At 41.4% G+C, this 14,791-nt stretch overlaps 1 protein-coding gene across 8 annotated transcripts in view; it reads left to right on the forward strand.

Moving 5' to 3' along the window:
* LOC135111591 (phosphatidylinositol 3,4,5-trisphosphate 3-phosphatase TPTE2-like) overlaps positions 1 to 14,791 on the forward strand; it is a 28,231-nt gene that overhangs the window by 5,296 nt on the left and 8,144 nt on the right. For 3 of the 8 annotated variants that reach the window (XM_064025054.1, XM_064025049.1, XM_064025051.1), the window contains 3 exons: positions 12,365 to 12,526; positions 13,660 to 13,771; positions 14,300 to 14,412. In XM_064025054.1, the coding sequence (XP_063881124.1) occupies positions 12,393 to 12,526; positions 13,660 to 13,771; positions 14,300 to 14,412 (359 nt within the window). In that variant the 5' untranslated portion in view covers positions 12,365 to 12,392. Of the gene's footprint in view, positions 1 to 864; positions 1,353 to 3,356; positions 3,500 to 12,364; positions 12,527 to 13,659; positions 13,772 to 14,299; positions 14,413 to 14,791 lie in introns of those variants that run through there. The other 5 variants (XM_064025055.1, XM_064025056.1, XM_064025050.1 and 2 more) reach the window with 5 other exon arrangements.

Consider the following 14,791-nt stretch of genomic DNA (forward strand, 5'->3'; position numbering starts at 1 on the left):
TTGTTACCAGAGACCAAAACACTTCAATAATACTGTTCACCTTAACAAACTCGAATAACGCATCATCCTTTCAAACTGACACCATCCTATCAGAGCCAAAGAAGACCAAACGTGAGTCAGGCTTGATAATATATTACTCTTAAAAGCATTCCCATATCAGACCACAAAGACCAAACGTGAGTCAGGCCTGATAACATCTTACTCTTAAAAGCATTCCCATATCAGACCACAAAGACCAAACGTGAACCAGATCAGATACAAGCAGCTCTGAAAGCTTTTCTTTACTATACCATACCCTAAAAGACCAAGCATAAGGAAGACCATATAAAAGAATTCTTGTAACCATTCACACGAGACTTAAAAACCAAACCTTCCTACATCAGACCCAAAAAATAGAAAAAACGGACTGAAATTTCATTAGAATTCAACTAATCGATTCCGCGGCCTTTGAAAATAGTTATTATGAGGGAGCAGTGTTCAAGAATACAGTCAAGGAGTTTATTGCAAGGGAGCTTAAACGTGACTCCCTCTAGTCTCTATGGCCGTGCACCACACACACACACACATACACACGTAAGTTTACCTGTTGTGTGGTTTCCGGGACTGAAATTATTAACTACGATGAATCACTGTTACTCATTGCCTTCCCTGCCAGACAAAAAGTGCAGTACTTCATCTCACTCCCCTAAACACGAATTATCCCGTGCTTAAAGGTATCTAAAATCATGAAGAGAGAGAGAGAGAGAGAGAGAGAGAGAGAGAGAGAGAGAGACTGAGAGAGAGAGACTTCCTGTACGACACTCTCTCCACACGCTGAGTCTTGTGAAGTAGTGAAGGGGAGTGTGTAACAGCGAGTGTGTCCGGGAGTGAGTAGTGGTGTGCGTCGGTGCTGGTGGCTGGTTGGCTGGCTGCGCGGTTTGGGGCTTGTCATATTGTGCTGTCCAGCGTGTGGATAGAACTTGGTGCATTGGAAATAAAATAGTTTTTAAGACCGGGAAATGATAAGAAGTACTAGTAATGTTGATGTATAGTAACACACACGCGGTTAAAGCATAGAAATTGATCTTAACGCTGAAATTGATCTTAAACTGAATGAAATGGTACAACGAAACGTAAATCGACGTGAAATTACGAAGAACGAATAAAAAAAACAGAGATAAAAGACAAATTCTAATCTATTTTTGAGTGTTTGAGAAGAAAATACAAAGAATAATACTAGTTTCTAATGGACCGGGTGAGTCTGTGAAATAAGGAGTGCATGGTGGAGGAGTCCCAGAGGAGGAAGGAACAGTGACGCAACGAGCAGTGGAATAAGGGGAGTGTGATGCCTGCTGGCGGTAAGGTGTGTGAAGGTTAGTCTATGTGTATGGCTCTCTCTCTCTCTCTCTCTCTCTCTCTCTCTCTCTCTCTCTCTCTCTCTCTCTCTCTCTCTCTCTCTCAATATGTGGCCTTCAGTGTGTTTTACGGTAACAGGCACACCTATTCTCTCTCTCTCTCTCTCTCTCTCTCTCTCTCTCTCTCTCTCTCTCTCTCTCTCTCTCTCTCTCTCTCTCTCTCTCTCTCTGTAAATATAATAAAAAAGGGAAAAAAATCACGTTCTGAACCTTTTCTCACAAGGGCTATTTATCAGACACCAAAAAGATACTATTCTGGTCTTATAAGTGTATTTCCTATAGGAGATGCAGAATACATGTTAAACTGTCAATAAATCATGAAAACGTCCTTTAAGACCCCTATAACTTCCACTGGAGTCTGTTTGAAATAGTAGAGATAAGACGCTGAAGTGTTTGAGGATGCGGGTCTCTGTTTGCAATGAGCTGCGAGGTTCAGATGGCTTATGTTGGCTTCTTGCAGTTTCCCTTATATTCTTATATTTTACATTCTTATTTAAGTACCACACTTTGTTCTAATTGAGATGGAAGGTCCGTGTTGTCAAATATTTCCAGATGTAGTGCCGACTGCTTTTAATAGATTCTAGTGCATTGATTTTCAACCAGGGGTGATAAATTTACCCTTTGGAGTAAAAAAAAATACATGGCAAGGGGGTATATGAATTATAATTGATGTACCAGTAACCAGGTAATTAAACAGTAATTCAGTTAGATTTAATGTTATAAAACAGAGAAAATGTTAAGTGTGTGTGTGTGTGTGTGTGTCTGTGTGTGTGTGTGTGTGTGTCTGTGAGGGCGGGCGCGCGCATGAGGGAGAGGGAGGAGGGGGAGGAAAGGCGAGTATATGGTAGGAAGGGGGTAAATGAAGAAATACATCAAGCTGAGAGGGTTAATGATGGACGAAAAGTTGAGAATCCCTGCGCTAGTGGAAGTTATTTCAGTTTCCAAGTGTTTTCATGATTGTACTGATAGTTTGACACTCACGAGAACCCGACTAAGGACTATATCTGAAACACCTCTGCATCGCACCCCCACTACTTTCAAAAGGCTCTATTTAAATAACACGGGTTTCTAAAGTTTCTTTTTTCTATGATTCTACTGACAGCCTAATAAGATTTCTACATTATTAAAAGGAGAAACACTCGTGAGAACCCGGTTAATCATCTGTGCGGCCTTTGGAAATAGTCGTGGTGAGAGAGCAAAGCGTTTCAGAATACAGACCAAGATACAAAGAAGGATCACACTTAAGACACATTTATTACTGCATCCTGTCCAATATGGGAATGCTTGAGTTAGGATGGATGTTTTATAAGTTAGTATTTCTTCAGTCGTCTTAGTGAGGACATCATTCAGTGGACATTTAATGCTTTACTCTCGTATTGCTTCAACTTTCTATCTCCTGAGTTGCCAGTGGGTAGATGCTGGGGTGATAACGTTCCTTTGCTCTAGTATTGTGCACTGGTTCTCAAAGTGTGTGCCGCGGCACGCTTGTGTGCCGCCATTATTTCCTTGGTGTGTATATATATATATATATATATATATATATATATATATATATATATATATATATATATATATATATATATATATATATATATATATATATATATATATATATATATATATATATATATAAGGGCAGGTGTACCGCAAAAATATTAGTTGTTTGTTAGTGTGCCGTCATACTAAATAGTTTGAAAACCAGTGCTCTATTATTTGTTTCGTCATAAGTGGGATGTGGATGCATGCTGGGGTAATAAGAGGCTTTGTTTTTCTTCTGCTTTCATCCGTTCTGTAGCCTTTGAAAACAGTCCTTTGCTCTGATATTGCTTCAACCTTCCTGGTGGTGTCGTAAGGGCATGCGGATGAATGCTAAAATGATAAAACGCAATCTTTTTCTCTTTCCACGTTCGTCCGGTCGTCAGAGACCATAACTTCATTCAAACAGCATAACAGAGCCACTGGTGCTTCTAACCGGCTAACAGTTGAGGTGTGGCGGTGTGAGGGTGAAGTCATGAGGCTTTGGACAAATTACTTCCTCGTGTAGTCACGGACAGAAGTCAACAAACCTGCCACAGAAAGCTGTTTAGCGTTTTCCTTCTTCAACCGTAAGTCCTCCCTCTCTCTCTCTCTCTCTTAAAACCTTCAGTTGCCAAGTTTTGTTAGATTATCAGCTTATCAAAAGACTTAAGAGAGATAAACCTAAACACACCGGTATGTTACTCTCGCGGCGGGCAGCGAAGAGGATTTGAGGCAGTGAAGTGTAAGGAACACTTTTGTCTCGTCAGTAAACACACAGCCGTTGTGTGAAACAGTTCCGTGAGGGTGCAGCAGCCAACGCCCTTCCTGCTGCTGACTGCTGCTGCTGGTGTCGTGTGATAAGGGCTGACTGGCTGGGCGGATGGCTGGGTGGGTGGCTGGTTCTGTGGGTGGTTCGCTGGGTAGGTGGTTCTCATGTCCTTTGGTGTGTATGGATTCGTTGTGTGCAGTGCCTGGCCGAGTTTGTTTGGGGATTTAGATAGGTGTTTAATGTTGTTGTTGTTGTTGTTGTTGTTGTTGTTGGTGGTGGTGGTGGTGATGGTGGTGGTAGTGTTTGTTGTTGGTGTTGGTGCTGGTGGTGTTGTTTGTTGTTGTTGTTGTTGTTGTTGTTGTTGTTGTTTCTACTATCACAACAACAACAACTACTACTATTATAACTACCAACAGCACTACTATTTATTTATTTATTTATTTATTCATTTATTTGGTAATGTATTAATTTTACTATTGTACATTCTCTCTCTCTCTCTCTCTCTCTCTCTCTCTCTGCTTCATGTACTGAGGATGGTGGTGATGGTGGCGGTGTATACATAGTGGTGGTGGCGGTGGTGGCTGTTGGCAGTGGTCGGTTCCCAGTCGGTTTCCAGTCTCTGCCAGCGCGATATTCTTACAGATGCATCCTCTTCAAGGTCTGTGCAGCTCCCCTCCTCCCTCAGGCCTTCCTGGTGCTGCTCGTGCTCCAGGCTGCAGTTAAGGTCACTACACCGGCAGGCAAAAAGACTCGTGTTGCATTTCTCTCAATTTTTTTTTTTTTTTTTTTTTTGTATTACGATCAAACATTAACTTTATCCTCCGATTTCGAATAATTAATTTTGCTTTTTTTCTATAGGGACTGGCACCTCAGTGGTCATTTTTTTCTTCCTTTTGTTGCGCAAATCCTGTGTGCTTCGCATATATATATATATATATATATATATATATATATATATATATATATATATATATATATATATATATATATATATATATATATATAAGGTTTATAGTTATTACACGAACAGACAAAAAAGACTCGTGTTGAATTTCTCTCGCTGTTAATGCCAAATTGTTCATTTCAGTGCACAGTATAAAGAAGTTCTCTATAATGGCGTTTCATCAGCAGTGTTGGAAAGCATTGCATGGACGGGAGGCACGAAATCTGGTCCTATTCAATGGTGTTATGACTGATAGACACAATAATTCTTCCATTTCACCTTTCTTTCTATTCCTCCCACACTCAACCAGCCAACACATTTGTTTGCACTGCGAAGGGCCCTTAGCATCCGTACAAGGAGATAAAGAAGGCCAAGTCGTAGGAGAGCTGCATTGTGGCAGCATAATTATACTCCGAGGAAAACCGTCAGCAATTTGTGTAGGAAGGATGTGAAGGTCCCTAACATGCGCACGAGGAGAGAGTGAAGAGCAGGGTTTACAATGTTGTATTGTGGCAGTGTAACAACTCTCAAGAAAAACCTTCCAGCAAACCTTCCAGTAATTTGTGTAGGAAGGATGTAAAGGTCCCCAACATGCGCACGAGGAGAGAAAGAAGAGCAGGGTTTACAGTGTTGCATTGTGGCTGCGTAACAACTCACAAGAAAACTTTCCAGCAATTTGTGCAGGAAGGATGCGAAGATCCCTAGAATGCGCAGGAGGAGACAGAGGAGGAGAGGATCTAAAGGAGTTGCACCGTGAAGTCGTGACTATGGAAAAAACTACCGTCACGCAAGAAGGATGCAATAAGATCTAAAGAATTGCACTGAAGCAGCATAATTTCTCCCAAGAAAACTAGCTATTTTAACTAGACTTGAGAACATAAGACAAATATGAGTGTTGTAATGTTTGAGGATACGTCCCTGGATACGGCAGGTTTGTGGCGTCTATAACCGTGCTCGTATCCCAGCAACCAGATTCTGAAACACTTCTGCGCAGCATCTCTATCACTTTCAAGAGGCTCTGGATAAAGTTACACGGGTTTCAAGAATGTTTTTCTTAGGGTTCTAGTGACAGATTAACAAGCTTTCCACATTACTAACAGGAAAAACAACCTTGAGAACCCGGCTAATCATCTCTGTGACCTTTGAAAATAATTGTAGTGAAATAGAGGAGTGTTTCAGAATGCTGACCTAACAGATTTTTTATGGGTGTTTTTACAGTTCCACATTACATTTCCACATTATTAATAGGAAAAAAAAAACCCGGCTAATCATCTCTGTGTCCTTTGAAAATTATAGTAGTGAGACATTGGAGGTAACGAGGAACGGCGGCGGCGAGGAAGCCCGGCGGGTCAGCGGCGGTGAGCGAGGCAGTAGTAGGCTATGCTTTCGTAAATTTTACCACTGCGACGGCAACTGTTCAACTGTCCATCATGTATTTTTGACGGCCGTTTTGCTCGTTCATATAAAATGGCTGCGAGGAAGAGGGAGGGAGAGGGGAGGGAGTGTTTGCGCCACTAAACCAACGCTGTGCTGTATTTGTCCGTTGGGTTGTTCGTGTTTGGTGGGTTTGCACGTATCTGGTAACTGTGTTTGTTGCTTGGTGGTGTATAGTCCTTCAGACTAAAGAGCTGTATAAGAGTGGTTCCTGGCCAATGTCCTGACATCCTCTCTCTCTCTCTCTCTCTCTCTCTCTCTCTCTCTCTCTCTCTCTCTCTCTCTCTCTCTCTCTCTCTCTCTCTCTCGTAAGGACTTTTCAAAGGCCACAAACATGACTAATGTGGTTCTCTAGGGAGGTTTTTTTTCATCGATGATGCAGAATCGTTGCTAAACTTTCACTGCATTAATCACTTGAATAGTAACAGTAACAGTAGTAGTAGTAGTAGTAGTAGTAGTAGTAGTAGTAGTAGCAGTAGTAGTAAAAGGAGTTCTAGCCAAGGGCAATAATAAATGCAAATAAAAGGAACATTGAAAGTAGTAGTAGTAGTAGTAGTAGTAGTAGTAGTAGTAGTAGTAACAGCAGTAGTAGTGGACTTGGTGGTGGTGGCATATGAGTCGCGTGCGTACGTACGTATATGTGTAAGTATATTTACGTGTACGTGTAGCAAGCGTGTATGTGTACCGGTGTGTTGGCCAAAGGGAACATCTGAGAGGGAGACACCGTTTTGATCTCCGGGGATGAAAGGGAGAATGAGCATCTTAAATCTAGCATACCCGCGTGGCTATTTCAGGGCGGACCGTTCCTCTAGCATGCCGTCCTCCCATACGCTGCTGATTCCCCGTCTCTGTCGCCCCCACCTGCGTATGTTGGTATGCTCAGAGTAGAAACTTTGGACTCTCTCACGTACTATTAATAAAGGCCACGGAGATGATTAGCCAGGTTGTAATGTGTGTGTGTGTGTGTGTGTGTGTGTGTGTGTGTGTGTGTGTGTGTGTTCTACATCCTAGTTTTCGCGTCATTCTTCCTTTCCTTTCTTCTTTTCGTTTTGTTTTATTTTATTTTATTTTATTTATTTATTTATTTTTGTTTTGTGTTATTCTCTGTTTGCTATTTTGTTTGACTTCCTTGTCTCCTTTGTTGTTGTTGTTGTTGTTGGTGGTGGTGGTGGTGGTGGTGGTGTTTCCAAGTAATGGTTCTTTTACAAGTATTTTTTCTCTTCTTCATGTGGTTTTCTTTCTTTTCTCCTCTCCTTTTAGCTAATATAATTTCATATTCTTTTTCATGAATTATACAAATATTTTTCTTCCTTCCTTCCTTCCTTCCTTCCTTCCTTCCTTCCTTCCTTCCTTCCTTCTTTCCTTCCTTTTCCAATATTTACTTTACTCAACAGTCTTTCCCTTCCCTTCTCTTTCTTACGTCACATATTCTTTTTGTCTTTCCGCCTTCATTCCTTTTTTCCTTCCTTCCTTCTTTTCTTCCCTTTTTCCATGCCTACCTTATTCAGCACACTCCTTCCCTTTTCTTCTCTTTCCTACGCTACACATTTCAACAATACTCCTTCCTTCCATTCTTCTATATTTCCCTCCCTCCTACCTAATTCAACACATCCTACAGCTATTTCCTTCCTTCCTACACCCCACTCGCGTCTCTCCTGTGTGCACCCTACAAGGCTTCTCATCACTTATAAATTCATCAGCTTGTGACCTTCCATTCCTTTTTTTCCTTACCTTCCCTTCTTTCCTTTCCTCGTCCAGCCTCACAGCTCCCCTCACTCTGTTTCCGGTTATATCTCTTCTCTCCCTTTTTCTTTCCTTTTCTGGACCTCGTTACCCACAGAATTTTATTGTTATTCTTTTGTTCTTTATCTTTTGTTTCTGCTCTTCCCCTTTCCAGTTCTCATAACCACGAAAATTCTTCCAATTTTTTTTTTCTGTTTTCTTTTTTCTATCCTTTTTTTTCACTTTGTGGATTTCGTAACCTGAAAATTCTCTCATTCATCTTCTGTTCTTTACCTTCCACCCTTTCCTTCCCCTTACAGAATTCGTAAAGCCCAAAATTTAACCATTCTTTTGTTTTCTCTCTTCTCTTCCCCTCCCCTTCCCTTTCAAGACTTTAAGACACCAAGTTTTTTTCACGATTTTTTTTTGTTCTTTTTCATCCAAATCCTTCCTTCCCCTCCCAGCCTTCACAGTTTCTTAGTTTCTCCTTCACTTCTTCCTAGTTCGGTTTTTCCTGTATTCTGCCCCTTCCTTTTCATTCTTCCTCTTTCTGCGTTAGTGGATAGAGAATTGGGATGGATAGCCACACACACACACACACACACACACACACACACACACACACACACACACACACACACGGTAAAGTGAGTGAAAATTAATGGAAAAATGGTATGTAATTGAATAAATGAATAATACGTTCATTAATTTCCTACACTAATTTTCTTTTTAAGCTAATATCCCTAAAATTCCCTGAAAACTTCCCCAGTACTTGTTATCTACCCTGACCTTATCTGTGACCTTACGTAGAATTCCTGCATCTAGCATATCTCTCTCTCTCTCTCTCTCTCTCTCTCTCTCTCTCTCTCTCTCTCTCTCTCTCTCTCTCTCTCTCTCTCTCTCTCTCTCTCTTTCTCTTTCTTTTTCCATACTTCTATTTTTTTCTCTTTCCTTCCCTTCCCTCTCTCTCCTCCTCTTCCCCACTTTTTTTTCTTTTATCATACTCTCCTTTTTCTTCTTTCCTCCTCTTCCCCATATTTTTTTCTTTGACCGTAATCCTCTTTCTCTTCTTTCCATCTCTTCCCCTCTCCTCTTTTTTTTTTCCCCACACAAATTCTTATATATTTTCTAATAAATCCTCTTCCTCTCTTCTCGTAACCCTACTGAAAATATTCCTCTCTGTACGTTATTCCTTCCTTCTATCGCTATCCTTCTCTTCCCCTCAATACTCATATGCTTTTAACATTCACCAGTCTTCTCCCTTCCTTCTTTCTTCCCCTTTATTCCTCATATCTATATTTCTAATACACTCCCATCCTTAGTTCTTCTCCTCATTCCTCCGTTTTATATTTTTGACATAGATCTGTCTTCCCCATATCCTTTTTCTATACCCTTCCCATTTTTTTTCTTCCCCTCTAACATTTTAACATACTCCTAATGTACTCCCCATCTTTAGTTCTCCTCATTCCTTCCCTACATCCTCCCTATCCTTATTTTCCCCTCATTCCTCACATATATACTTCTAACATTCGCGTCATCCCCACATCCTTTCCCTCAAGCACTTCCCGCGGCGCCTCATGAAACCCCCTTTATGCTCTAACACTCCCACCTTCCACTGACCCCTCCCCTGATCTCTGCCTGCGCCCCAGCCACACCCCGCCCCGCCCCGCCTTTCTCTCCCTCCCCACCACTGCTACACTGCCGCAGAAGTGACGCAGAGTCGATCCAACCACCGTATCACGACCCGAGTCACGCGTTCAAGGAGGAGGAGGAGGAGGAAGAGGAGGAGGTGGAGATTATTATTATTTTTTTTTCCGTTGCTTTTATATACATGCACGCACACACGCACACAGGTAGGTAGATAGATAGATACATACATACACAGATGGATAGATAGATAGATATATACGTACAAGTAGATAGGTAGATAGATATACATTAAGACAGGAAGATAGACAAATGGATGATAGGTTAAACAGAAACAGACAGACAGACAGACGAGTGGACAGAAAAACAGAGAGGCAGACTGATAAAACAAAACTGCATGTAGACGAACCGACAGACAGACAGACAGACAAACAAACAGACAGGGAGACATAATTATATATAAAGACAGACAAATAGATAGACAGGGAAATAGAGAGACAGATAGACAAAAGAGCGTATCGACGAACTGACAGACAGACAGACAGATATACAAACAGACAGACTATAGAGAGACAGACACACACACAGACAAACATGACACGGTAATGATTATTGTCAAGAGGTTTATTTGTTTTTGTTTTTTTGTTCTATTCAATCTTATTTTATTTAATTTATTGCCAAAGATTGATTTATTTATTGTTTATTTGTATATTCATTTATTCTATTTTATTTATATACATTTTTTTTTTCATCTCGACTATTACGACCATCACCACTACCACCACCATCACCACCACCACCACTACCACCACTATCATCTCTCTTTATCATTCTGGGTCGCCTTTAACAATACTGCTCTGACATTATTACTATTTTTCTCTCTCTCTTTTAATCCCCAGGACGCCAGCTGTTATATGTCATTGTGTTATCATAGCGAACATTTTTGTGTCGCTGGTTATTTTTTAAGTGCGCAATTGTTAATGTCTGTATGTCTGTATGTCCGTCTGTCTGTTTCTTTTTTTGTATGTATCTGGCTGGCTGTCTGTTCGTTTGTCTGTTTATCTGTCTGTTTTCTCTCTCTCTCTCTCTCTCTCTCTCTCTCTCTCTCTCTCTCTCTCTCTCTCTCTCTCTCTCTCTCTCTCTCTCTAAGGTGATAACTTCTTTTGCCATTAAAAATAACCTTAAATTTATTCAAAATTATCTTCCTAAACACGTATAATTTCTAAATTATTTTGTTTATATTTTTATGTTTGCGATTTATGTCAATCTCCGCACTCTTCTCTCGCGTTTCCTTCTCTGCTATAGGATTTCAGTCAAGCTCCGCACCTTTCTCTAAAGTCTCCTCTTCTACCTTACAATTTCTGTCGATATGTGTACCTTTCTCTCAAGTTTTCTCCTCTAAGTTACCATTTTTGTCGATCTCTGTGCCTTTCTCTCAAATTTCCATTTCTACGTTACGATTTCTGCCGTCTCCACTGCTTTACTCGTATTTCAAGTTTCCTCTTATAATGTTGCGTTTCTGGTGTTAGTGTGCTCCCTCTTAATCTATTAGCATGCAGAAGCGCTCCTCAGGTCCAGGCCTACCTCCCACACTCTCTGTATTATTCACCAGTGACTTTCTCAGACGACCTCAGCGCCTTGTACTCTGATGCCGGTGATCTTCCTGCATTCCCCAGGACCTCTTGCCAGACGACCCTCTCTGCTTTGCTAATGGAAACGCTTACAGACTTGTTCCTTTATTGTCTGGTGGTGAGAGGCTGGGCTCGGCTCAACTATAGCTGCACTGGACTCAAGGGAGGTGTGCGTGTCATGTGCACCCTGCACCACTTGTCTGTTGTGTTGGCCCTTATTCACGAACGCTTTGCTCTCTCATTACGACTATTTTCAAAGGCCACAGAGATGATTGGTCAAAGAAATCTTATCAATCTATCATAAGAACCATAAAAAACAATAAAACCTATGTGACTTCAACGGGAGCCTTTGGAATGCTGTGGAGGTGCGACCAGAAGTGTAGAATGTGGTCCTCACGTGCAGTGCAGGTCAGGTCGCACTCTGGGCGTATCCTGATACGAATGTTAACCACTGCCTTGATATGCTTCAGGGATGTGTACACCGCCGTCTTGGGAGGTATTCCTGCCCTGTGTATACAAGCATATCAAGACATTTTGCATTAATATTGCATTGGTATATTCAGCAAAATGTTAAAAAATGGAAATGTTGAACACAAAAATAGATTACACACGGGGAATTTATTCTTCTTGTGTCTTTCTCAATCTTTTAAGTGTTCTAAATGGCTGGTTAAAAGACACTGTGTGTGTGTGTGTGTGTGTGTGTGTGTGTGTGTGTGTGTGTGTGTGTGTGTGTGTGTGTGTGTGTGATTATGGGCCATCTTTCATGGAGGTGCACCTGATACTGTCAGAGGTCATAGTTCTGTATTGTCAGCACAGTGCAAATAGCAGCCCTCGTGGCGGCCATCAGTATAGAGACACACCTCCTGTGTTCACACAGTGAAGGAATATTTGCACAATATCTTCCCCTGCACGTGAGTGATGCCTGGGGTCGATCGCTGGGGTCTTAATATGCTGCCCTAGTTTCTAACTCTCCCCTTTCTCAACACCTGTGGCAGGTGCGAGCAACACCTGGTGTGGCCAAGCAAGGCAACACACATGACACTCGTGGTGGAGGTATTCGATACCTGTGTACCTGAATATAGAACCACGCGTCCCAGAACACTCGTTACACTACAACACATGTCCGAAAAACCAGAGTCAGTATAGATTATTGATAGTTAGATTGTAATGCTAATATAATTAATTGATTATAGGTCTAGAACGTCTGGTATGAGACCAACACACGTGCACGACGGGATTTCTGTGTCGGAAGTTGTAATGCAACCTATCTTACTTAATCATAACCTTTCTTCTTTATCCCCTTCAGTATCCGGTACGAGAGGTTCGGCCATGAGATGACGGGGCCCGCGGGAGACCAGGAGTCTGGCGCTGGGGGTGATGGCAGTGGCGGGGACTCCCCCACCCGGCCTATCGACCCCACGCAGCTTAATTTCCAGCAGAACGGGGTGGCGTCGTCCCCTCTCGGCAGGTGAGGCGGGGAGGGTCAAGGCCAGTGTAGGGGCGCAAGATGAGGCACAGCAAAGTGAAGGAAGGAAAATGAGAGCAGAAAAAATATGTTGAGTGAAAGAAGGAAGATTAGGGAAAATAAATAAGGGTCTGTGCGTAAGAGGAAAAAGGTTAAGTGAGTAAAAGAAGGATAGTTGAATGAGCAAAAGAAGAAAGATTAGATGAATGAAAAAAAGTCAGTTGAATAAAAGAAAGGTTAGTTTCGTAAATGAAAGATAGTTAGATGAACAAAAAGGAAGATAAATTGCGACAGTGAAAGACAGATGAGCAAAAGGAGGAAGACTTCATGAACAGAAAGGAGCTTAATAGAACACCTCTAGATTTCTACAATATGTCAACCTTGTAAACATCACATCCCATCACCCTGCGCCTCACTCTCGGTGCTTCCTTCGAGCAGAGACGCCCGAACTCAGATAACGAAGAATTCTAAAAGATTTATAAGTTGGCAGAGTGGTGTGTAACAAGATCGTGGTGTGTAATGCCAGCAGTGGTTCCCTTGTGCTTCCCGAACACCTTGATTCAGTGTTTCGAAGCCTCATTATACACGAATAGTTTCATCTGCCTTGTATGTCTCCCCTACAGCACACAGACTTCGAGACAGGATTTAGTGAAGACTACATTCCTGAGCATTTCATCGCCTTATTTCATTCGTATAATAATTCATGTACTTGTTCTGTGAGGTGACTGATGCAGAGAGAGAGAGAGAGAGAGAGAGAGAGAGAGAGAGTGTGTGTGTGTGTGCGTGTGTGTGTGATTCATTCACTGTCTCACTGGGAAATCCTCACGCTCTGGTGTTCTATGTTTCTCCCATGCATAAATTTTACACTAGTTCATAATTGTTGTGGCTGTCACTAAGCAACGGTGTGTGTGTGTGTGTGTGTGTGTGTGTGTGTGTGTGTGTGCTCCTACTGAAATGTAAAATCCAAAGAGAGATGGGGGGAGAAGATGCTAACAGAAAACATGTATAACCGAGTGAAAATAGAGATGTACATACATACGCAATACTATACACAAAGAGAGAGAGAGAGAGAGAGAGAGAGAGAGAGAGAGAGAGAGAGAGAGAGAGAGATCCAGTAATCCCTCTCTGGGCTGCAGCAAGGAGCATGACGTGATCCACATATCAGAGATGGACAAGGACAGGAGTGAGGAAGCTGCCGCCGCCACTGACTCCGAGGACGAGGATGACGAGGAGAAGGAGCAGAAGGAGGTAATTATTCAGCCTGTCTCCGTCATTCTCTCCCATTGTCTGTCAGTCTTTCAAGAGGGAGGTTTCAAGTCACTCCAATTTTGTCTTCTCATTACTGTTGTCCTTTCAAGTGGGATATTTCAAGACATTTCTCCAATTTTGTTTGTGCTTATTATTGCTGTTCTTTCAAGCGGAAGGTTTCAAGACACTTCTCTAATTTTAGATAATACGTATTATTCTAGCGTTTTTCCCTTAGAGACTGGCATCTCAACAGAGCTTCTTTTATATGGGTTTCTGTAGCCTGAGCCTCTCTAACGGGAAGACGAAGAAAACATTATCTTCATTCAAAGCCCATAGAGTTGATTAATCAAGTTCTCGTGTAGATTTCTCAAGTTAATGATGTAGAATCCTTGTTAAACTATCACTAGAATCATGAAAATACTCTTGAAAAATAAATAGAGAAAATAAAAAGAAAGAAAAGGGAGAATACAGGCCAGAATGAGATGAGATGAGATGAGTTATGCTTGACGTGATGTGTTTCTCCTGCAGGTGTGGCGGCGGACAGCGATGTTCTTGGAGTACGACCCGGAGGAGGATGAATTGGAGCTGGAGATGGGCTTTGTCGACCCGTCCAACCCTCCCATCCCAGGCTGCAACCTCTAGTAAGTCTGTTGAGAAGCTGATTTAATTTTCTTTTTTTTTTCATTTTATTTTCCTTTACATTTAATTTACTTCCCTTTTATTTATGTTCTTCTTGCTCCTTAATTATCTTTTTTTCTTGTAAAATAATTTGCCATGAAGCTTATTTCCTTTTTTATTCTCCTTATTTTGTTTTATGTCCTTTTTTTTTCCTATTCCATTAATGTTCTTCCCTTCTTATGTCTTCTTTCTCTTAACCACTAGTGAATTATTTTCCCATGAAGCTTATTTCCTTTTTCTTTGCTTTTTATTTTTCCTTTACATCCTATTTACTCCCTCTTTCATTTATGTTCGTCATGCTCCTCAATCTTCCTTCCCATCAATTTACATTACTCCAGAAAC

Source organism: Scylla paramamosain, chromosome 22, assembly GCF_035594125.1.
Source record: "Scylla paramamosain isolate STU-SP2022 chromosome 22, ASM3559412v1, whole genome shotgun sequence".
In the NCBI taxonomy this organism is placed as follows: Eukaryota; Metazoa; Arthropoda; class Malacostraca; order Decapoda; family Portunidae; genus Scylla; species Scylla paramamosain.